Source organism: Trichechus manatus, unplaced genomic scaffold (genome assembly GCF_000243295.1).
Source record: "Trichechus manatus latirostris isolate Lorelei unplaced genomic scaffold, TriManLat1.0 scaffold00033, whole genome shotgun sequence".
Lineage (NCBI taxonomy): Eukaryota > Metazoa > Chordata > Mammalia > Sirenia > Trichechidae > Trichechus > Trichechus manatus.
Window position 1 is genome coordinate 8,381,015 of NW_004443969.1, and position 23,458 is coordinate 8,404,472.

At 42.9% G+C, this 23,458-nt stretch overlaps 1 protein-coding gene across 7 annotated transcripts in view; it reads left to right on the forward strand.

Moving 5' to 3' along the window:
* Positions 1–23,458, forward strand: part of MGAT5 (alpha-1,6-mannosylglycoprotein 6-beta-N-acetylglucosaminyltransferase) — a 450,048-nt gene that overhangs the window by 332,397 nt on the left and 94,193 nt on the right. For all 7 annotated transcript variants that reach the window (XM_023730183.1, XM_023730185.1, XM_023730187.1 and 4 more), the window contains one exon: positions 8,756–8,889. In XM_023730183.1, coding sequence (XP_023585951.1) covers positions 8,756–8,889 — 134 coding nt within the window. The remainder of the gene's footprint in view (positions 1–8,755; positions 8,890–23,458) is intronic.

The window sequence follows — 23,458 nt, forward strand, 5'->3', positions numbered from 1 at the left end:
ATGGCTATTCGTGCGACGACTCTTATTTCTCTAGGATATATTCCTAGGAGTGGGATTGCTGAATCATATGGTATTTCTATTTCTAGCTTTCTAAGGAAGTGCCATATCATTTTCCAAAATGGTTGTATAATTTTGCATTCCCACCAGCAGTGCATAAGAGTTCCAATCTCCCTACAGCCTCTCCAACATTTGTGATTTTCTGTTTTTTGATTTGTGCCGGTAATGCCTGGGTGAGATGGTATCTCATTGTGGTTTTAATTTGCATTTCTCTAATGGCTAGTGATTGCAAGCATTTTCTCATGTGTCTGTTAACTTCAATGTCTTCTGTGGTGAAGTGTCTGTTCATTTCCTTTGCCCATTTTTTAATTGGATTATTTGTCTTTTTCTCGTAGAGGTATTGGATTTTCCTATAGATTTTAGATATTAGACCTTTGTTGAATGTATAATAGCCAAAAAGTTTTTCCCGGTCAGTAGGTTCTCTTTTTCACTCTTTTGGTGAAGTCTTTTGATGAGCATAAGTGTTTAATTTTTAGAAGATCCCAGTTATCTAGCTTATCTTCTGGAGTTTGTGTGTTGTTAGTTATGGTTTATATCCTGTTAATGCCAAATATTAGGGCCTGTAGCGTTGGTCCTATTTTTTCTTCTATGATCTTTATAGCTTTTGGCTTTATATTTAGGTCTTTGATCCATTTTTAGTTAGTTTTTGTGTATGGCAGGAGGTATGAGCCCTGTTTCATTTTTTTGCAGATGGACATCCAGTTTTGCCAGCACCATTTGTTAAAAAGACTGTCTTTTCCCCATTTGATGGATTGTGGGCCCTTGTCGAAGATCAGGTGATCATAGGTGAATGGATCTACATCTGGGTTCTCAATCCTGTTCCACTGGTCAATGTATCTGTTGTTGTACCAGTACCAGACTGTTCTGACTACCGTAGCTGTATAGTAGGTTCTGAGGTCAGATAGTGTGAGTCCTCCTACTTTATTCTTCTTTTTCAATAGTGCTTTACTTATCTGGGGCTTCTTCCCTTTCCATATAAAGTTAATGAGTAGTTTTTCCATCTCTTTAAAGAATGTTGTTGGTATTTGGATCGGGATTGCACTGTATTTGTAAATTGCTTTAGGTAGAATTGTCATTTTCACAATGTGGAGTCTACCTATCCATGAGCATCGTATATTTTTCCATTTATGGAGATACCTTTGGGTTTCTTGCAGTAGTGTTTTGTAGTTTTCTTTGTATAGGTCTTTCACATCCCTGGTTAGATTTATTCCTAAGTATTTTATTTTTTTAGGGGCTATTATAAATGGTATTGTTTTCCTGATTTCCTTTTCATCATTCTCTTTATTGGTGTATAGGAATCCAACTGATTTTTGAATGTTTATCTTGATTCCTGCTGCTCTGCTGAATCTTTCTGTTAGTTCCAGTAGTTTTCTCATGGAATCTTTAGGGTTTTCTATGTATAGTATCATATTATCATATTATCTGCAATTTAACTTCTTCATTACCAATTTGGATGCCCTTTATTTCTTTTTCTTGCCTAATTGCTCTGGCTAGGACTTCCAGCACAATGTTAAATAGGAGTGGTGATAAAGGGCATCCTTGTCTAGTTTCTGTTCTCAAGAGGAATGTTTTCAGCCTCTCTCCATTAAGAATGATGTTAGCTGTTGGTTTTCTATAGATGCCCTTTATTTTGTTGAGAAATTTTTCTTCTCTAGCTAATTTATTGAGAGTTTTTATCAGCAGTGGGTGTTGGACTTTGTTGAATGCCTTTTCTGTGTCAATTGAGATGATCGTGTGACTCTTTTCTTTCCTTTTATTTGTGCGGTGGATTACGTTGATTGATATTCTAATGTTGAACCATCCTTGGATGGCTGGTATGAATCCTGCTTGGTTGTGGTGTATTATTTTTTTGATATGTTGCTAAATTCTGTTGGCTAGAATTTTGTTGAGAATTTTTTCATCTCTATTCATGAGAGATACTGATTTGTAATTTTCTTTTTTTTTTTTTTGTGGTGTCTTTGCCTGATTTTGGTATCAGGGTTATGCTGGCTTCATGGAATGAATTTGGAAGTATCGTTTCCTTTTCTGTATTCTGAAATAGTTTGAGTAGTACTCGTGTAAGTTCTTTTCTGAATGTTTGGAAGGATTCTCCAGTGAAACCATTTGGGCCAGGGCTTTTCTTTGTTAGGAATTTTTTAAATACATTTTCAATCTCTTCTCTTGTTATGGGTCTGTTCAGATTTCCAACATCATTTTATGTTAGTTGTGTAAGTAGTGAGTTTCAAGAAATTTGTCCATTTCCTCTGGGACAAACAGCCAGTCTGTGTTTAGCAGCCTAATGCATTAATCATTTGCACCACCCAGAGACTCTTTTCTTTTTTTCCTAAATTTTAGTTAGTTTTTTGTTGTTGTTGTTGAGAATATACACAACAAAACATACACCATTTCAACTGTTTCTACATGTACAATATAGTGACATTGATTACATTCTTCAAATTATGCAGCCATTCTCACCCTGCTTTTCTAAATTGTTCCTCTGCCATTGACCTGAACTCACTACCCCGTAAGGTTCCTATCTAATCTTTCAAGTTACTGTTGTCATACCCATAGACTCTTTCTGTTATAGTCCCTCAATACTTAGTATATATCTTGATTTGTCAGAAGAACTTGCTACAATGTTTGTTGTTGAATGAATTATCCAAACTAAGCTGACAGTATTTCTCTGAAGTACTCATTGGTGTAATCTACACAGTGAACCCATCAAGCCAATGTTTAATAATTTTTAAATTTGTAAATAGCTTAAAGTAATGCTTTTCTTAGTAAGAAAAATATTTTTCCTAAATTATTTTAAGACGATTATTAATATTTACCAAATCCCTTCTGGTGTAATAGATAGTATTCATGTATTTAAATAGTCAAGAGTTGAAAACATCCTAAGTGTCTTTTGGTAGGGTATATTAATCAGGAGGAGTCCTTGTGTGGTACAAAGAGCTAATGTGCTTGGCTGCTTACTAAAAGGTTGGAGGTTCAAGTCCACCAAGAAATATATGGAAGAAAGTCATGACAATCTACTTCCAAAAAAATATCAGCCATGGAAAACCCTATGGAGTTCAGTTCTACTCTGACACACACAGGTCTGACACACGCAGGGTGGCTAGGAGTCCACGGCAGCTTGTTCTGGTTATCAGACAGGATTTTTGTCCAGTCAGCTTAGTCAAAACAAGTTTTGTAAAATCTTTCATGTAAAAAGTTCAGCTTGACCCTCATAAATGTGGTACAACTTCCTCAGGAAACTGGGGTAACTCTATATACAGGTAGTCTCCAACTTAGATAATAAGGTTCTGTTCTAACGACTCCATCGTAACTCAATTCTGACATAAGTCGAATACCTCATTATTTTTTAGGTTTCATTATTAGTGCCTTTTATTATCATTATCTTTATAAATCAAATCTTTATTTGTCTTTAGGGGTTGGAAGCATTAATATAAACTTACAGATATATTTTAATACATACATACATATGTAAAAAAATACCAAAATCATAAAAATTTTGTCTGACAATGAAGAAGAGTTGGATGCTGTTGGCTTTTTGTCAGTTGCAGTAATCACTCCACTTGTGGAAGGTTCTGGATCATCTGGATTATCCCTGGGAATGGGGATGGCATTCTAGTCAGAAAAGCAGTGAGAGTTTTCTGTATGGTCCTTGTTTTTTCTTCATCTGTTTCTCGGTGACATCTCACTGCTTCCCAACTCTGCCTATCGACTTTCATCAGCGTTTGGGTCCATGTTTTCAAGCAATCGAAGCCTCTGATTTAGCTTAGAAAAAAAAACCCAGCTAATCCTTTCACTGTAAAGTTTTTGACAAATTCCGTCTTTCCTTTTCCTCAATATTTCTGTCTTCTTTAGCATTTCTTTCCTGTTCAAAATCCGTTAAGTCTTGATCTATCAATTCCTCTTGTTTGTGATCTGAGTTGTTGCACATTGGTGATATCAAGTTCTTAATTCAATGCTCTTGACATAGGGATGATTTTTCCACTAATCTCCTCCATTGTATTATCCTGAGCAAATGCTTGGAGTGTGTTCACATAGCTCAGCAATTTTTCCCATATCCCCTTGTAAAAATGGTGTGGTGAGAGTGTCTAATCTCCTCTAACTTCATGATTGGGAGAGAGAATCAGCATCAGACCAAAGCTGATTCCTGTGAGGCAGAGGTCAAACATACCTCCACCCTACAACCTTTTTACCAATTCTGAAACGAGCTGTCCCTCCCATGGCATTCTCTGCTTCTCTGCTGGGTTTGATAATTCATTGCAATGGCTACACAGAACTCACGGACCATACTCACAGTTACGGGGTTTGTTAGGAAAGTAACAGGTTACAATTCAGAATCAGGAGCAACTCAGGATACAGTTTTTCGATCAGGACAGCCCCTTCTCATCTGTGCCCACAGGCAGGCTTCTCTCTGGTCCTCAGCCTCTCAGGCCCTCTGCACGGCCTCTGCCCCTGCCTTGTTCAGGCAAGTGTTACAAAGCTCTTTAGCTTCGTCAATAAGTGCCCAGGGGTACCCCACTCCACTAGCAAACCTCGGTCTGAAGCCTAGCTCTGCCAGCTGTGCTCAGAGGCAACCCACTCTGCCAGGAAGCCTCATGCTCGAAGCGCTCAGCTCTCTTACTCCGTGGGTTGGCACACCCACTGTAACTGCCTTGCTCCGTGGGCTGGGAAGCCCACTGTACCGTCTCACACCAGTCTCCTGGTTCTGCTGCTGCCACTTCTCAATGTCTCTGGGATGGCTCATTTTAAGCCTAGCCAGATGGCAAAACTGTGGCACAGTGGGTAAGGGCTGTGCTGCTAACCAAAAGATCTGTAGTTCGAATCCATCAGCTGCTCCTTGGAAACCGTATGGGGCAATTCTGCTCTGTCCTGTAGGGTCGCTATGAGTCATAATCAACTCGATGGCAACGGGTTTGGTTTGGTTTTATATGTATACTGGGTCTCTCATTTGTATTTTGGTCTACCTTATAACATTGATTTATCTGAAGCATGTTCTACCACTGTTGTTCTCAGAGCCCAGATAATAAAATATTTGGACTACGTGGCTATGTATTGGAGTGGTTTAAGGAGCTTAGGCTCTGGAGCCAGCTGGCCTGGCAGAATCCCAGCCTTGCCATTGTGTGGCTTTAGGTAGTGTGTCTAAGTTACTCTTGGCCTCTGTTTCTCATCTCTACAAACACTGTATAGAATGTTGTCCTGAGTATAAAAGTAGTCACTATGAAGCACTCCGCACAGAACTCAGCACGTAGAACTCAACCTTCAGTAATTTTTTTTTTTAATTACGTATGTTTATTTCCTCGGGCAGAGTGGTTTCCAAGAGTAGAGGATTTCCTGCGTCTTGTTTATAATGGGATTTCTTTGATTTACCTTGAAATGTGAACGCCTTCTCTTTGAAATCTCCTACCACAGCTGATGTCCACGTTGCCATCTTGAGGTAGAGCCAAAGAGAAAGCTTGTTCTGAGGTTGAATCTTTACAAAACAGCCATTTCAGATAGTGCCAGTTTGTACATGTGGCTTTTTTTTTTTTTTTAAGCCAATTTAGAAATGCTTGTGTTAAGACCTAGATTCTCCATGCAGATGTTACCAGGAACCCAGCTGCTGTTCAGCTCTGTGGAGGCAAGCCACCCTGCGGCCTATGGTTAATCCAGAATCACTTGCTGGGGTGAATCGCAGCTGTGCAATCCATCACGTCCTGGAGGTTTAGTGTCCTGTGACAGGTTCAGAGTACCCAGGAAGAAATATATGGTGGGGCCTGACTGGGCTCAAGCCATTGCTCATTAAATGTGGTGTTGCCATGTGCACACGCTGCCTGTATTTCTTCTTAAGTCTCTCCTGAGGCCCATAAGCCTCACTCCTAAGGTCATTGATCCACAAGTTAACAACTCAAGACAGGAGACAGGAGGTGAGACAAAGGGTTTGGATGATAACTTAGATAGAGGAGAGCTTATTATGTACTTATTTCTTCATATGGCATCAAAGTTGATTTAGTACCAAATTGTGGTCATAATGCAGCAGAATCCTGCCATTTGTCCCAAGTGTTTTGGATAGATTATTTACTTCTTCCTTTCCCTCTCAACATTCAGGCTAGGGGAACCTTTGACACAAAGATATATATATATGTATGTGTGTATGTGAATATTTGGTTTTAACAATTATTGTTTTATTTGTGACTACACCTTAGTATATTATAACATGAAATGAGTTATTATTGCTGTTAGTTGCCATAGAGTTGGCTCCTGACTCATGATGACCCCATGCATAATGGAACGAAACACTGCCTGGTCCTGCACCATTCCCATGATTGATTGCGGGTCAGATGGTTGTGATCCATAGGGTTTTCATTGGCTGATTTTCAGAAGTAGATCACCAGGCCTTTCTTTCTAATCATGTCTTAGTCTGGAGTCTCCACGGAAACCTATTTAGCATCATAGCAACACACAAGCTTTCACTGACAGATCAGTGGTGGCAGCTCATGAGGTGCCTCAGCCAGGATTCCAACCTGGGTCTCCCACAGGGAAGGCAAGCATTCTACCACTGAACTACAAATGCCCCTATGTGAAATGAGCTAAGACCCATTAAATGTTTTTTACTGAAACATGCCAGATGTTTTTTAAGTGCCCTCATGGGGAATAGATAATGGAGTTGCAGAAACAAATATCTAAATCATGGAGGTTTAGTCACCATGTACATTTTCTTGTTTTAAAAATTCTACCAGCTTTAACATATGAAATGTGGTCCCTATGGTTAGAGTGTCAGATTGTATTTCAAAACTTTTACAGTTAACAAAATGTTTTACAACGAGGTATTTAAAGCTGCCTTATTGAATCGAGTTGAAATCAACATGATGGCAACTGGTTTGGCTTTATTTTGCTATTGATATTTACTATGCAGATGGGCTCTCCTCCCCTCCCCCACAGTCCTTCAAATCCCCTCTCCTTCAGCTCCTCCAGAAAATAAAAAATCAGTCCTTGCCTCTTGTTGCCAGTGGAATTTATTCAGTAATTTACTTTTCAGCCGACTGCAGCCATTGCCTCTGGGCACTTGTTCAAAAATGCAGAAACGAAATAACAGATTGGCCAGACCGAACACGACTCCCCAGTCACAACCCTATTATCTCCTCATTCTGTCACCCCCATTAGGCAGAAGCCTGGGAGACTGGGTGGTGACAACACGGTATTGATGTAGCCTGTTCGTCTCCCCAGTTCACAGCTTTGTGCCAGTGTCTGCTGCTTCATCTTTGTGCTGCAGGGCAGTGAGGATGGGTCCCCACCCTGCCCATCTTAAAGGGCTTCTGTGCCAGCGTCCTTACCTGGGAAAGGGCTCCTCAGTCCCCAGAAAGCCACAACAAGATGAAGGAGCTAATTTCCTCCATTTGGTGACCACCTACCTAACCACCCTGTGAATGAGCTTGGTTGAAGCTGCAGTGTGTGGTTTTCACTGAATATAACTCCATTTCCAGGAGGAATCTGCCTCCACATTATTTATAGCTGTCCTATTCAGGTCAGAGTCCAGCAGAACAGTTGTTGCATTTAATATCGGCTGCATGGGGCTACTGCAGGGTAATGTTCTGAACAACTGTGAGATTTCTCTGGGCAGAGTGAATGTCCAGGAGAGGAGGGTTTCTGGTTAATCAAGAGAGAATTGTTTTCTGATTGTTGCCTCCTGTTGGAATTTCTTTTTAAATGATAGGCAAAATATACAAATGTTTGGAGAGAGTTTGGAGTTGTTTTCCCTCTTGGTCAAGTGTTAGAATAGAGACGTTTTTGAACAAAATGTTGAGAGAGATCCAGAGAAAAACGGTGTTCTCTTCCTGAGTAGTATATTCTACAGATAGACAGAGTCCCTGGGTAGCACAGACGGTTAAGAGTTCAGCTACTAACTGAAAGATTGGCAGTTCAGAGCCACTCAGAGGTCCCTCTGAAGACAGTCCTGGTGATCTGTGTCTGAGCGCTCACAGCCTTGAAAACCCTATAGAGCACAATTCTATTCTGACACACATGGAGTCACCATGAGTTGGAATTGCCTCTGTGGCAACTGATTTTTTGTTTGTTTTTATATTTTTGTAGTGGTTGGTATTTGAGGGTGGTTCATTTCCCATTGAACTTCCCCTTTTTTCCATGTTTGTATCATCCACCTGTTCAACAGACCTACATAATTGCATCTTTCATCAATGAGTAATTCTTTTGAGAAGGTGGAGGGCTGGAGTGTTGTTTCCAGGTTTTGTCCCCAATCCCTTTGTACCCAATTGGACAGTTTTTGGTCATGCAGAAGGCCTGCGGCGTGGCTGGAGTCAGATTGGGTGTTCTGACAGCCAACAGCATCTCTGCTGAGAACCACTGACTGATTCAGCCCCTTTCCCTACGAGGTTCTGGCCATGAGGTGGTGAAGCCAGGATGAGAGTGTCTCTGTAAGGAGACGGTAGCCTTGTGCTGAGGAAACAGGAAGGAGGGCATGTACAGCTTAATGACTTTTAGACAAATGTATTTTATGCTAAAAAGAAAAAGATTTTGTTTAAGTTAGTCTATCTTGGAGAAAACTGTTCTGTGTGAAGGCTTTGCCAGGGCTGCATGGGAGAGGGCAGTCTCCCACCCCTCCTAGGTAAAATGAAAAGGTTGACTCCTTTGTGAGATGGCTTGTATTACGTTTGTTGTTATTTCTTCTTACAAATTAAACCCTAACTCTCCTTTCCTTTCTTTTTCACATCAGCACATACTCCAGACAACAGCTTTCTGGGGTTTGTGGTGGAGCAGCACCTGAACTCCAGTGACATCCACCACATTAACGAAATCAAAAGGCAGAACCAGTCCCTTGTGTATGGCAAAGTGGATAGCTTCTGGAAGGTGAGTCAGTCTGCATGTGTCTCTTCCTGAAAAGAAGCTTGCTGGGTAATTTAATTTGACTTTGATCCAGGGAGTAATCAAGCCAAGTGCCCAGGGCTTAATGGGATCTGCTTAAAGTAAACAAGAATGTTCAAGGATTTGGTTTCTCAGCATTTGGTTATCTAATAAAGGCAAGATCTGCTCATCCATGAAGTGGTTGCATCACAGACTCCTCACTCTGCATTTTGGAAGTGACCCAAAATGTCGCTTGTACTTGCTTCTGAGAGTGGATACCTTTCTGAAGCCAAGCACTGCAGAGAGACCCTTTGCAAATGAGTCTTTTCCTCTGTCCTTTGGGAAATTGCATGGGTAGGCAGCTCCGTTGGCCTGGAGAAAGCAGTGACCTTCACATCCTTTTGGCTGTGGTCAATAATCATGGTCAATTGTCAGTACTCAACTAACTAAAAAAGAGAAATGTCTGCTGGGAGTTTGGGTAAAATTCTTGGCTACCGACAGAGCCAGATTTTCCAACAGGGTTGGGCTGTTGAGCCCTAGAGGACCGCTTTGCCTTCCTGGTATATGATTTCCGGAGTGCAGCTGGGAAAGGTACAGCAGGAACAGAACCGGACTGGGTGTAACCTGTTGACAAGCAAGGCAAATCTTTTTTATACAGGAAGCCTGCCTTAGTATGCAGATGTCATCGTTTGCTTTTGTTTTTTTTTTTTGAGGAAATGTTTTTACAGGACCGAACCATCTCTAGGACTTAAAAACATGCCTGTTCCTAAGTGTAAAAGTCCATTGCTTTCCAGAATGATCACAAACTGAAACTTACTGTGTCTCCCTTACCTAGGAAGTTAAAAATCCTACAAATGGGGGAGTGCAAGTGATGTACAGGGTGAAAAAGAATTCCCTGCTGTTGGTTTTCAGAAAAGGGAAAGCTTTGTCCACCCACCCGCTTCGGTTCTAAGAGGCCAGCTATACCGAAGGGACTATTAAATTGGCCTATTTCCTGGGAATCTGATTTAATTCCAGATAGCTGTCTTTGCCATCAGTAGCTAGAATTCTGCCATAGTCTAGTACAGGGTTCTCAACAGGGGGCAATTTTGCCCCTAGAGGACATTTGGCAATGTCTGGAGACATTTTTGGTTATCACTATCTGGGAGGGGGGTACTGCTGGCATCTAGTGAGTAGAAGTCAAGGATGCTGCTAAAGATTATACAGTGCACAGGTCAGCCCCACCACAAGGTATCAACCGGTCCAAAATGTCAATAGTGTTGAGGTTGAAAAACCCTTGACTGGTAAATAAGATTTATTTTCTCCATATACAATTCTACACTTTCCCCTACCTAGTAAAATAAAATCAATCAGGATTATAAAATGGTTATTTAAGATATGCCCCTGAATTTATACATCTTTACTTCCGTTGTATCAAAATCTTTCCTGTGTCAACAGCGCATTTTTCAGCTGACTTTCTGCTAAACTCCGGTTAAAAAGGACAAGATGGGCGTTCTCCTTCTCAGCTTGGCTGTGAAATGAATGGGTTGCAGTGTTGATTTTAGGGTGACTGAGGCTCTTAGAGGAGAGCTGCAGCTCCCTTCTCCCCTCTGCACCTGCTTGAAGAAAGTAGCTTGCATCTTTATGCAGACTTGACCTTGAGATTATATCACTTCTACTTTGCAACTCAAGTGTCATCTTCTTCTAGGTGTCTCTGGCACCTGTTTCAGTTTCCCTAGAAAAATAACATGCTAATTGGTTCTGAATGTTTTTTGGCCTTATTGGTCATATATATGTGTGTATATATACACACATATATAAAATAATACTACCACTTAAAGGATAACTCCCTGGATGCCAGTTAGAATCCCAAAAGTGTTAACCCACTTGAGCCAAGTGATTTAGGGTGGGATTTGGAAATCTGTTTGTATTTTGAGATGTTACCTGTGCAGGTGGTCTGATCCTGTGCATACCATGTATCACAGCAGGAACAGAACCAGATTGAGTGTGACCTGTTGACAAGCAAGGCACATCTTTTTATATGGCAGGCCTGCCTTAGTATGCAGATGTCATCATTTGTTTTGTTTTAATTTTTTTGAGGGAATGTTTTTATGGGACCAAACTGTCTCTAGGACTTAAAAACATGCCTACTTCTAAATGTAAGAGTCCATCACGTTCCAGAATGATCCAAACTGTGGTCTCATGTTGTTGTGTCTCCCTTGTCTAGGAAGTTAAAAATCCTACAAATAGGGGAGTACAGGCGATATACAGGGAGAAAAAGAATTCTGTGCTGTTGGTTTTCTGACCCCAACAGATGGCTGAGGGACAGTGTGTCTACCTTAGTCTTTGCCTAAAACCCAGAATCCAGTGTATTATTTCAGTTTTATTACATCGTTCCAGCGTTCTTTACTGGGAAAGGCCCCCAAAGATAAAAAATACTGTAAAGTTTTAACATGAATTCGGGACAGAGTCTCAAACGTTCTAACACAACACAGTATGTGAGCATTGCTGAGCTCATATCCTGGCTCTGCCACCTGCTGCTTGATCTTGAACAAGTTACTTAATTTCTCTTTGCCTCATTTTCATTTGAAAAATGGGAATGATATTAAAATTTTTGTGGCAATTAAATCAGTTAATGTATGTAAAGTGTTTAGAATATAACCTGGCACACAGTAAGTCTAAATAACCGATTGCTACTATTATTGATTGGGACCAGATAGGAAACACAAAAGTGAGAATGGGTGGAGGTGCGAGACAGTGATAGAGACTGTGAAAAGCCAGTCGCCGTCGAGTCAGTTCCAACTCACGGCAGCCCCATGTGTGTCAGAGTAGAACTGTACTCTGTAAGGTTTTCATTCGCTGATTTTTCCAAAGTAGATCACCAGGCCTTTCTTCAGAGCCAGTGAGGAACTGGCAAATATAAGCCTGCCTAAAGATATTCAAATTAGAATTTTTAAACTTTGCCAGGAATTAGTAAACTCTGGCCCATGGGCCACATTTAATATACTACCTCTTTTTGTAAATAAAGTTTTATTGGAACATACTCATGCTCATTCATTCATGTGTTGTCTGTGGCTGCTTCCACACTACAGCTGCCGCTGTGACAGAAATTGTATGGCCCACAAAGCCTAAAATATTTCAGAAGAAGTTTGCTGACCTCTGAACACGGCAGTGCCCTGAGTAAACCAAGTATGTCTCCGGAGGCCGCGTTTGGCCAGTAGCCCCTGGCATGGATCTCATTATGATCTTTTTAGCTTGTTTTTAGCATTTTGGATTATATTCCATATATTGAGGCTGATGGATAACTGATACATGGAAAAATGTAATTGACTTTAGTAAAATCCCTATCACTGTAAAGACAAGGCGGCAAGCACTGAGAATGGCACCTCCTAGTAGGCATTCTGCAAGGCCAGTGCTTATTCTATAACTAATGCATTGATAACAGGAGAGGCCGTTCATTTGTGCATGTTGACACTTCTCAGAGCCTTTCACAGCTGTCACGTGAGGTGATACACACCAATTCTTTTGAGGCGGCGAGGGCAGCTCTATTGTCCTTAACCATCTGGTTTATAGATGAGGAACTGGCTCACAGAGCTGGAGTGACTTGCCTAAGGTCACACAGCACAGCTGGTGTTCTGGCCTCCCTGCCACTCCTTGCTTGACAGAGCTGCTCCTCTACTCTCTGCCCTTAGGTTTTGCCCCTCAGAGGTGATTCCACGATTAGAGCAGGACTCATAGCGACCCCATGAGTGTCAGAGTAGAACTGTGCTCGATAGGGGTTATTTAGAAGTAGATTGCCAGACTTTTCTTCTGAGATGCCTCTGGATGGACTGGAGCCTCCAACCTATTGATTAGTAACTGTTAACCATTTGCACTATGCAGGGACTCCAGGATTCAGGAAGGATGGTCTAAATGGGTGACTTAAGTGTGCAGCTGAAACTATGAGCAAACACTGGCATAACAAGTAAATTGCTGCTCCTGGCTGCCCACCACAATAATGAGGAGGTCAGCAACAGCCCTGCAGCCAGTTCTGCAAGGAGTAAATACTCCTTATTGGGGGAATTCAAATTGTTTGCAGCTTTGGGCCCCAAGGGCCGGGCTTGCCCCAACCTTAACTTGTCTGGCAGCAATCGGAATTAGTCTCATCTGAGTTCAGAAAGATACTTTTTATGCAGACCTCAAAGATGGTGTGATTTTAAAGCAATGCCTCAAGCTAGCACATGGACCCTTCCTTGCCCATAGCCTAAAAAATGGGGCAATGGGCCTTTCTAGAAATATAATTCAGCCTTTCTCTTCTCTTTATCCCTAACCCCCTGCCCTTCTCTAATCCATTCTACACACAGCAGCCATCTGGATCTTTTTAGAATATAAACTGGATCATGTCATTCCTTTGCTCAAAGCCCTGCAACGGTTTCATTTTAAACTTAGAATACATTAAACTTACAATGAAATCTCATTTCGGTAGCGGCAGCGTGGCTTAGGGACGCTCTCTGTGAGTTAGCCACGGCCTGCTGTGCACCTGCTGTGCCCCATCCTCCTGCTCTGGCCACACAGCACACCCCTTCTTCCACCAGCCTGTCCTACAAGCATACCCTTGACTATCTGTCACACTTCACCCATCCCGTCACAGCCCTCTGTTATTTCAATCAACGTGCAATTATGCATGTATTTATCTTTTGTTGTCAATCTCCTTAATTACTAGACTGTAAGCTCTATAAGGAAGGTCCCTGGGTGATGAAAGAGTTTGCACTGGACTGCTAACCTAAAGGTTGGCAGTTTGAACCCACTCACCGGCACCGAGGAAGAAAAGGCCTGGCGATCTGCTTCCATTAAGATTACAGCCAAGAATACCCTATGGAGTGGTTCTACTGTGTAACACTTGGGGTCGTCATGAGTCAGAATCAACTTACCGACAGCTAACAGCAGCAACAAGCTCTATGAGGGCAGGAATCGAATCTGTTTTGCTTACCCACCACAGTGCCTGGCACGTAGCAGGCACTTAGTAATGATTTGACGAGTGTATTAATCTCCTTTTGATTTAGTTTAATACTGATTTATCTGGGGAAGCTGGAATACAACTTGGAATGCTTTTGCGTTGGGCATTTTCCAGTGCTCTCAGGTCTAAGGGAGAATAGAAGAGGAGGGTGATGGAAAAGGGGAAAAGGAGTGGAACCAGACTTGTGTAAATTCTGCAGACCCCATAGAGGTTTGAGGGTTTTGGAAAAGCCCTGGTGAGCTTAGCAGCCAGATGGCATGGAAAGAGAGTGCTGTATGGCAGCTTAGAGGCTAGTTTCTGGGCCAGCTCTGGTGTTGTCTGTGTGATTTGGGGCAAGCAGCTCCAACCTCAGCCCCCTGCTTGTATAAATGAAGGTACCAGTAAGAAAGAATGAATTACTGATACACGCAACAGCGTGACTGATCTCAGAGCAAGTATGTTGAGTAGAAGAGCCAAACCCCAAAAAAGAGTACATACTGTGTGATTCTATGTATATAAAACTCTAGAAATGCAAACTAATCTGTAGTGGCAGAAAGCAGATCAGTGGTTGCTTAGGAAGGAGTGAGAGGGCCGATTACACAGGTATATAAGAAAACTTTTGGGGTGATGAACATGTTCACTGTCTTGATTATGGTGAAGCTTTCACGATGTATACATATGTCAGCACTTATAAAATTGTACACTTTAAATATGTACAGCATCTTATATGTCAGTGATACTTCAATAAGGCTTCTTTGGGTGATGCAAGTGCTTAAGGGCTTGGCTGTTAACCAAAACGTTGGCGATTCTAATCCACCCGCACGCACCTCAGAAGAAACGCCTGACGGTCTACTTCTGAAAGGTCACAGCCATTGAAAACCCTATGGAGCAGTCCTACTCTGCCTACACTGGTGCCGGTTTTATACCTCAATAAAGCTGTTAAAAAATAAATGTAGGTTGGCAAACAGCATCCTGCAGGCCACATCCAGCCTATAACCTGTGTTTGTACAGCCTGCAAGCTAAAAACGGTTTTTACATTTTTGAAGGGTTATAAAAAAACAAACACAAAAATGAAACAAAAAGAGTATGCAAGAGACTGTATGTGTTTCTGCAAAGCCTGAAATATTTACTATCTGGCCCTTTATAGAAAATGTTCCCTGACCCCTGACTGAGGTCCGTAATTTCTCTTGTGTTCCTTGGCGTCCGAGGGGAGGGATGCTGTGGAGGGGACGGGGCAGCCCCGCAGTGTGGGCCCCAGCCCACCAAAGCAGCTCTGATTTATCTATGGCATAGCTTTGGGTTTCCCATAAGATTTCACTGAGAAAAAATGGTTCAAGTGATGATGATTGCTCACTGTGATGATCATAATTAACGTCATGGAATGCATATGTAAAAAATATTGAAATGGCAAGTTGTTTTGTTACATATATTTTTACCACAATAATAATAAAAGGTTCAGCTGCTTTGAACAACAGCAACAACAACACCAGAAGATTCTGGACCAGGTGACTTCTGAGATAGAATCCCATTTTAAAAGCGCTATGGTTATGTAGCTCACTAATTTGGTTGACTTGGGCTTCGTTTGGATTCATGCAAAATTGGAAATTGGAGTAGTTTAGGGAAATGCTATTTTATTTCATACCAGGAATTAACTTTCCTAGTACATTGTGGCACAGTGGTTAAGAGCTTGGCTGCTAACCAAAAAGGTCAGCAGTTCGAATCCACCAGCTGTTCCTTGGAAACCCTATGGGGCGGTTCTACTCTGTCCTATAGGATTGCTAAGAGTCGGAATCAACTGGATGGCAACGGGTTTGGTTTCTGGTGAATACATTGTTTTAAAGAACCGGAAAAGACATTTGTAACTAATGAATGTACTGAAACCTTGGAAAAGAACACATTTTTATAAGTAGGTTAAGCCTTGTCATCCTGTTTACGCTCTCATTGGACTTAGCCAGACTTTTCTTCACAGATAATGTAGAGACAAACCAGATAAACATAAACCCACCTTAAGTTAAATTTGCATATATTTTGAAATAACAAAGTTGGACTGAGTTTCAGTGAATTTTCTGGAAAGTCTAATGTGACCTCAGCTCTTGGTTCTGGTTCCAACCGGAAGAACATTCAGAAGCATCTCTGTATCTCTTCTGGTTTATTTCCCTTCGGGAAAAAAGGCATTCAGAAAAGGCGTAGTTGTGATCCCTTGGAGGCTACGTGTCTTAGCTTCCCAGTGCCGCTGTAACAGAAATACCACAAGTGGGTGGCTTTAAAGAACAGATATTTATTTTCTCACAGTTCTAGAGGCTAGAAGTCTGAATTCAGTGCATTGGCTATCAAAGAAGGCTTTTTGTCTGTGGGCTCCAGTAGGAGATCCTTGTCTCTCTCAGCTTTTGTACTCCTGGAGTTCCTTGGTTCCTTGGCAGTCTTCGTGTGGCATCTATTTTCCCCTGTTTTTGCTTTCTTGCCTCTGTTCTCTTTGCTGCTCCTTATCACTAAGAAGTGATTAGGTTTAGGACACACCCTGCCCTGATATTACCTCATTAACATAACAAAGAAAACCCTATTTCCAAACAGGATTACATCCACAGGTATAGTGGATAGGATACCAACATATATTTTGAGGGAATACAATTCAGGCCACTTCCCAGAGGCAGGGAGCAGATTGCTTTTCCCAGGGAGAAGTTCAGTGGAGAAGACCAGTGGAGATGGTCAGCCCCTCGGAGGCAGGGACTTACCAAGCCTGGGTTACCTGTGCTGGTGGTGTATCTGGCTCAGTGCCTAAAGAAACAGTTGGCTGTCGAGTCAGTTCAAACTCATGGCGCCTCATGTGCATCAGAGTAGAACTGTGCTCCATAGGATTTTCAATGGCTTATTTTTCAGAAGGAGATTGTCAGGCCTTTCTTTCAAGGTACCTTTGGGTGGACTTGAACCTCCAACCTTTCAGTTAGCAGCCAAAGACATTAATCGTTGGCACCACCCCAGGACTCCACTCAGTGCCTGGCATATGATAAAGTGCAGTCACATCACAGGCCTTTTCTCCAAATTCACTTGCAAGCTTGGGGAGAAAACAGAACAGAGAAGAGAAACCAAATGCAAAGAGAAGCACCAGAAATGAATCATCAGCTTTTAAGATTCCAAGGACTAAGGTCCAAGAGACTTAAGGATTTTTAAAAAATAGCCTTGGCTGCATGCTAATTTTATAACCGAACCCTGTGTGGGTAGCTGTCGTAAGCATGTCAGTATTTGAGAAGCGTACGTGTGCAGGAGTGCACACTGCACTCAGGGCTCAGGGGCCTCAGGCAGCCTTTTTCCCCATCTCATCTTCCTAGTGGTCCACTCCCCCTTTCAGCAGGCTTTGTGCTAGCATCATAAACCTATGCAGGTTTCCTTGTCAATTGGCAGAGAGAACACGTTCTCCTTATTGAAGTCCTGTTCAATCTGGAGTCTCTGATTGGAGACTGTCTGGAACAGTTGGAGGAGCCCTAGGTGGGAAAGCAGACGGCCACATTCTAATTTCAGCCGCAGCACTAACTGGCTGCCTGTCCTTGGAAGTCAGTTGCCCTCATGTCTCAAATTTCCACATCTGTAAAACGAGGCAGAGGACTGGGTGTTCTTTTGTTTAGGTCCCCTGAGTTCCATTATTCTATAATCTAAACTCCTTCTTGATCTTGTCTCATTTTTTCAAGAGCAAGGGTATGGAGCAGATAGCCAATGAGACAAGTTGATTATGGACTATCAGAAGTAGGACAGACCCAGACCAGGGAGCCCAGCGCAGGGATGGGGGTGATAATTGGGCCAGGCCAGGCACAGAGTTCAGAAAACCAGCTGCCCCAAGGAGAAGGTGGGGTTGCTGTGACATAGCACCCATGTATATGACCGAGATTTAAAGATTGTTCTTGGCAGTAGGCTCTATATGAGTAAACAGTGTGGTGAGCTGCCAAGAATAGATAATGGACTTTCAGTTGAGGCACACCATATAGAATGAAGGGGATGATGGCTCTAACACATTTGAGAGCACCTGGAAGGCAGGATATGTTGGTCCTCATCCTTCCCCTGTACTGGTGAGCCCGCCTGGGAACTTGGGGTGCTAAGAGCATGGACTGTGGAGCCAGACTATTATTGCTGTTAACTGTCATCTGTTTGACCCTCAAGTCATGGCAGCCCCATGCACAACAGTACAAAACACTGCCCGGTCCTGCACCATCCCCATAACTGGTTGTGGATCATACTATCGTGATCCACAGGATTTTCATTGGCTGATTTTCAGATGTAGATCGCCAGGCCTTTCTTCCTAGTCCATCTTAGTCTCGAAGCTCCACTGAAACCTGTTCAGCATCATAGCAACATGCAAGCCTCCAGTGACAGACAGGTGGTAGCTGCACATGAGGTGCATTGCCTGGGAATCAAACCTGACTTTGGCATGGAAGGCGGGAATTCACCACTGAACCACCAGTGTCTGGGGTTAAATCCTGGCTCTTCACTGGGTAGCTGTGTGGTTGTAGAGAAATCACTTTGGCTCTCTGTGCCTCTGTTCTCTCATCTGTAAAATGGGAGGTAATAGCACCTACTTTCCAGTTCTTGTAAAGATTGCATGAGTTAATAAATATAAGGCTATCAGAACAATGCCTGGATTCATTAAGGTCTGTGATCATTGTTACTGTTAGTAATTTTTTATCTAGGCAAATCAGAGCCTTTTTGATTGGAAGGAGTAAGAGGTGAGGAGGCTCAGAGCCATGTTTTATGAAGACTGAAGAAACTAGCATGTTAGGCCAGGAAAAAAAAAGGTTGCTTTGGACTGGAACTCCAAAGTTCTGGCAAACAAGGAATTGTATTTGTTCTGCGTGACCTGAAAAGGGACTAAAGAAAGGCTGCAAGTGAACTTGCTGAGCGTTCAAGGAATATCACAGGAGGCATAACTCAACTGTCAGCACTGTCCAAGGATGAGGCGAGCCACCTGGGAAGCCATTAGCCTCCTGTTGCTGTCGGCTGAACGGGAGATGGCAGGGCTTTGAGAAAGAGATCATGAATGCCGAGGGCACGTTGGACTACCTGAATTTTAAGATCCTTGTCAACCCAGAGGTTCTGTGTTTGTAGGATGTGTGTGGAAAGGGTCAGGGGTGAGGGAACAGGAGGGATACTCCAAGAGGAAAAGCTTATCCATGGGCTGGAAATGTCAAGAAAAAGGTTGTTCATGCTGTACTAGTATCAAGGCACAGCTTTGTTGTCTGCAGCGAAGAATACAACCTCGGTCCCACAGGCCGAGTCTCACTCACAAACACTTGTGTATGGCCAGCATGGTGTGTTTTTTTTTTTTTAAGAAAAATTTTTATTTATTGGAATACAACATACATACAGAAAAGCTAATAAATCCTAGGGGTTCAAGTCAATGAATTTTCACAAAGTGAACACACTAGTGTTACCACACCTGTGGGATCTTTGTAACATTACCGGTGTTCCAGTAACCCCTCTCATCTCCAATCACTTATTCCCCCAAAGTGTAAACACCATTCTGACTTATAAACCTATAGATTAGTTTTATTAGTGCCTGGCTTCTTTTATTCAACACTTTGTTTGAATGACTCATCCAAGTTGTAGCAACTGGCAATAGTTTATTTATTCTACTTGATGTATAGGATTCCATTGCTATACCAAAATGGATTTATCTAGTCCACAGTTAATGAGTATTTGTGCTATTTTCAGTGTTTGGTGCAGACTAGAGAGAAATCTTAGAGTTTGATAGGAAACAAAGCAATAATTCTAATGGTTATACTTCTAGTAAAAGGATGAATTAAAAAATAAACTAATTTCACAAAAAGGACAGCAGAAATCTTGCCTATGTAGACTTTGGCATTGGGTAAAGGGGAAAATAAAGGTAGTTCCTGAGAATTTGTAAAGAAAAATTGGTCTTTGTGTATCTTTTTTTTTTTTTTTTTAAAAATTGTATTTTAGATGAAGGTTTATAGAGCAAACTAGCTTCTCATTAAACAGTTAGTACACATATTTTATGACACTGGTTAACCCCACGACATGTCAACACACTCCCTTCTCGACCTTGGGTTCCCTATTACCAGCTTTCCTGTCCCCTCCTGCCTTCTAGTCCCAGCCCCTTTTGTTTTATGGGTCTGTCTAATCTTTGGCTAAAGGGTGAACCTCAGGAGTGACTTCATTACTGAGCTGAAAGGGTGTCCAGGGGCCATACTCTCGGGGTTTCTCCAGTCTCTGTCAGGCCAGTAAGTCTGGTCTTTTTTTGTGATTTAGAGTTTTGTTCTGCATTTTTCTCCAGCTCTGTCTAGGACCCTCTATTGTGATCCTGGTCAGAGCAGTCAGTGGTGGTAGCTGGGCACCATCTAGTTGTACTGGACTCAGTCTGGTGGAGGCCGTGGTAGTTGTGGTCCGTTAGTCCTTTGGACTAATCTTTCTCTCAGCACGGTGTTTTTTCAGTTGAGAAGTTTGCCACATGAGAAAGTTCATCTGAAAAGCCAGAATCCCTAGCTTCTCTTAAAAAGTTAGATGATTTGGCAAGTTGGACTCACCTTCCCCACATGCCAAAGATTGGTTAGAGCCCAGTGGTGGCCACCCCCACATGTGAGCTATGGACTGTTCCAGGGATGACAGTCCATTTGGGCCTCCTTCATCTCCATGATCTGTTTTCCCCTCGGAGACATTTGAGTTTGCCACCCTTGCACTGTGGAAGCCAGGAAGAAGCCACCTTTTTGTCTAGCCTCCTCAGAAGGAATAGGTTTCCTCTGAAGAGGGTAAAGTTGCAGCAGGAACCTTAAACGGAGCAGTGAGTTCCATATTTTAGCGAGGCCAAGTCATCCTTTCAGTGGTCTGTTGGGACATTTGTCGAGTTTTAAGGTATAAGGGTGGGCAGGGAGAGGAAGACCCAACCCCTGTCTGTTGAACCCCTTTTAGTAAGCCTGCAGCTCCAGCAGCAACCCCTGGTTCTTGAAATCTGTGTATTAGGCTTGGAGTTGTTCCTTATTGTCAGAGCCTGGCTCCTGAGCACTTCCCACTTGCCAGTCCAGCCCTGATAATGGGTTGCCCGTGGCTGCTTCTGCCAAGCTCAGCTTGTGATTGAAGCTGATTTTTCTTTGGGTGGGGGTTAGGGTGGATGAGAAGAACCTATGGCTTTGTGACTCCACGTCTGGCACTTTGAGGCTGTCAGCTTGCTGCTCTGGCACAAGTGTAATAAAGTCAGTAGACTTCTTCCTACCCGAGAGTGAAAAACCCCTTCTTAAGACACAGGTTCACTTCTCAGCCAGTGTACCTCATGCACAGCCACCACCCATCTGTCACTGGGGGCTTGTGTGTTGCCATGATGCTGAATAGGTTTCAGTGGAGCTTCCAGACTAGGGCAGGCTAGGAAGAAAGGCCTGGTGACCTGCTTCCAAAAATCAGACCATGAAAACCCTATGGATCACAACAGTTTGATCCACAGCCAATCATGGGGATGGTGCAGGACCAGTCAGCGGTTTGTTCCGTTGTGCTTGGGGTCCCTGCAAGTCAGGGGTTGACTTGATGGCAGCTAACCACAAAAACAACACAGCTGGTAGAGCCTCTTCAAGCAGGAGCTTAGTTGTAGGTCCCTGCAGGAACCCAGCATGGTACTCCAGAATAGCATGGACTTTTTTTTTTTTTTTCTGAGATAGTTCCCAACATGTATTCCAAGGAAAGGCAAGAAAGCTTAAGTTGGTTCTTAGACCCTAACGATCTAGATCAGTGTTAAACAGACTTGCATGACTATAAGTACCACCTGGGAACTTGTTAAACATCCAAGTGCCAAGGCCCCTTCTCAGCCTCACCTGATCAGAATGTTCAGGGGAGGACCTGGGAATCTGTATGCTCACCAGCTAGGCCCAAGTGATTCTATAAACAGGCCAGTCTGATAAGTGATCACCCATTTCCTAGATCTGAAAAATTCTTAATTGCTTCCTCTCCATTTGTGGTGTATGTCTCCCATGTTGTAGCCGACCCCTGCCTCATACTGTAAGAAGATAGTTGCTGTGTCTCTTGTTTTACCTAGACTGTGTCCTGGGTTCTGGGTCTTTACTTCTCAGATTGCTCACCAGCTGCAACGCCCAGCTCCCAAGGACCCGCCCTCTTATTTTCATGGTAATGACAAGTCATCTAAATTAATCCCTTCTAGGTGGCAAAGTGGTTAAGAGTTCAGCTGCTAACCAAAAGTTCAGCAGTTCAAATCCACCAGGCGCTCCTTGGAAACCCTGTGGGGCAGTTCTACTCTGTCCTGTAGGGTCGCTATGAGTTGGAATTGACTCGACTGCAATGGCTTTGGGTTTTTTTTGGGTTAGTTCTACTCTAAGGAGCCCTGGTGGTGCAGTGGTTAAGAGCTCACCTGCCAACCAAAAGGTCAGCAGTTCAAGTCCACTAGCTGCTCCTTGCAAACCCTACGGAGCAGTTCTGCCCTGTCCTATAGGGTCACTAGGAGTCAGAATCAACTCGATGGCAATGGGTTTTTAGTTCTACTCTAAGGAGCCCTTGTGGCCCAGTGGTTAAAGTGCTCAGCTGCTAACCAGAAGGTCAGCAGTTTGAACCCACCAGTCGCTCCACAGGAGAGCGATGTGACAGTCTGCTTCCATAAAGATTATAGCCTAGGAACCCCTATGGGGCAGTTCTGCTGTGTCTTATAGGATCCTTATGAGTAAGAATCAACTCGACAGCAATAGGTTTGGGGTTTTGGAGTTCTACTCTGCACACATGGGGTTGCCATGAGTTGGAATCAACTCTAGGGCAGTTAACAACAATAATAAGGTACAAATAGCAGGTATGGGTTGCGATGAAATCTCTCTCTAGAATACTTTCCTTTTCACCCAGGAATTCAAGTAACAATCTGTATGAATTTTGGAGGTTGCAGAGCACTTCGACGTAGCCTCGTGAAGTGTATGTCAGTTTTACAGGTGATAAAGCCTCAGAGATGTTTTGTTGTATTTTTAAAAAACCTGCTTGTCATCTAGTCGACTCTGATTCTTGGCGATCCTGTATGTGTGTCAGAGTAGACTGCTCCACAGGGTTTTCAGTGAATTGTTTTTTTTGGAAGTTGGTTGTCTGGCCTTTCTTCCAAGATGCCTCTGGGTGGACTCCAACCTCCAAGCCACTGATATGCACCACCTAGGAATTCCTCAGAGATGTTTGTTGTTGTTAGGCTCTGTCTAGTCAGACCCCCACTCATGGTGAGCCCATGTGTTACAGGGTAGAACTACCCCATAGGGTTTTCAGTGGCTATTCATCAGGCCTTTCTTCTAAAGAGCCACTTGGTAGGTTTGAGCCACCAACCTTTGTTAGCAGTCAGTTGCAAACCACTTGTGGCACCCAGGCTCCTTTTCAGAGATGTTTAGAAGAAACTAATTCACCTTAGGGAGTGAGTGGCTGATAGTCTTCTTGTTGTCACTCCTCTTGCTGGGACATTTGCCTTTTGGAGAGATCACTTGGTGACCTAAAGGGTAAGCGATGAACGGTGGTATTTTAGGTCTTGTTGCAGGTAGTTAGGGAGACATTTGAAGGGCCCAGGTGTGGAGAGTAATTTTTGGGTGCTTCTCATGAGAACAACTAGCCCCACTAGCCAGTTGCCTCCTCCATTAGTGACTGGCAGCCTTCTTCCCCCCC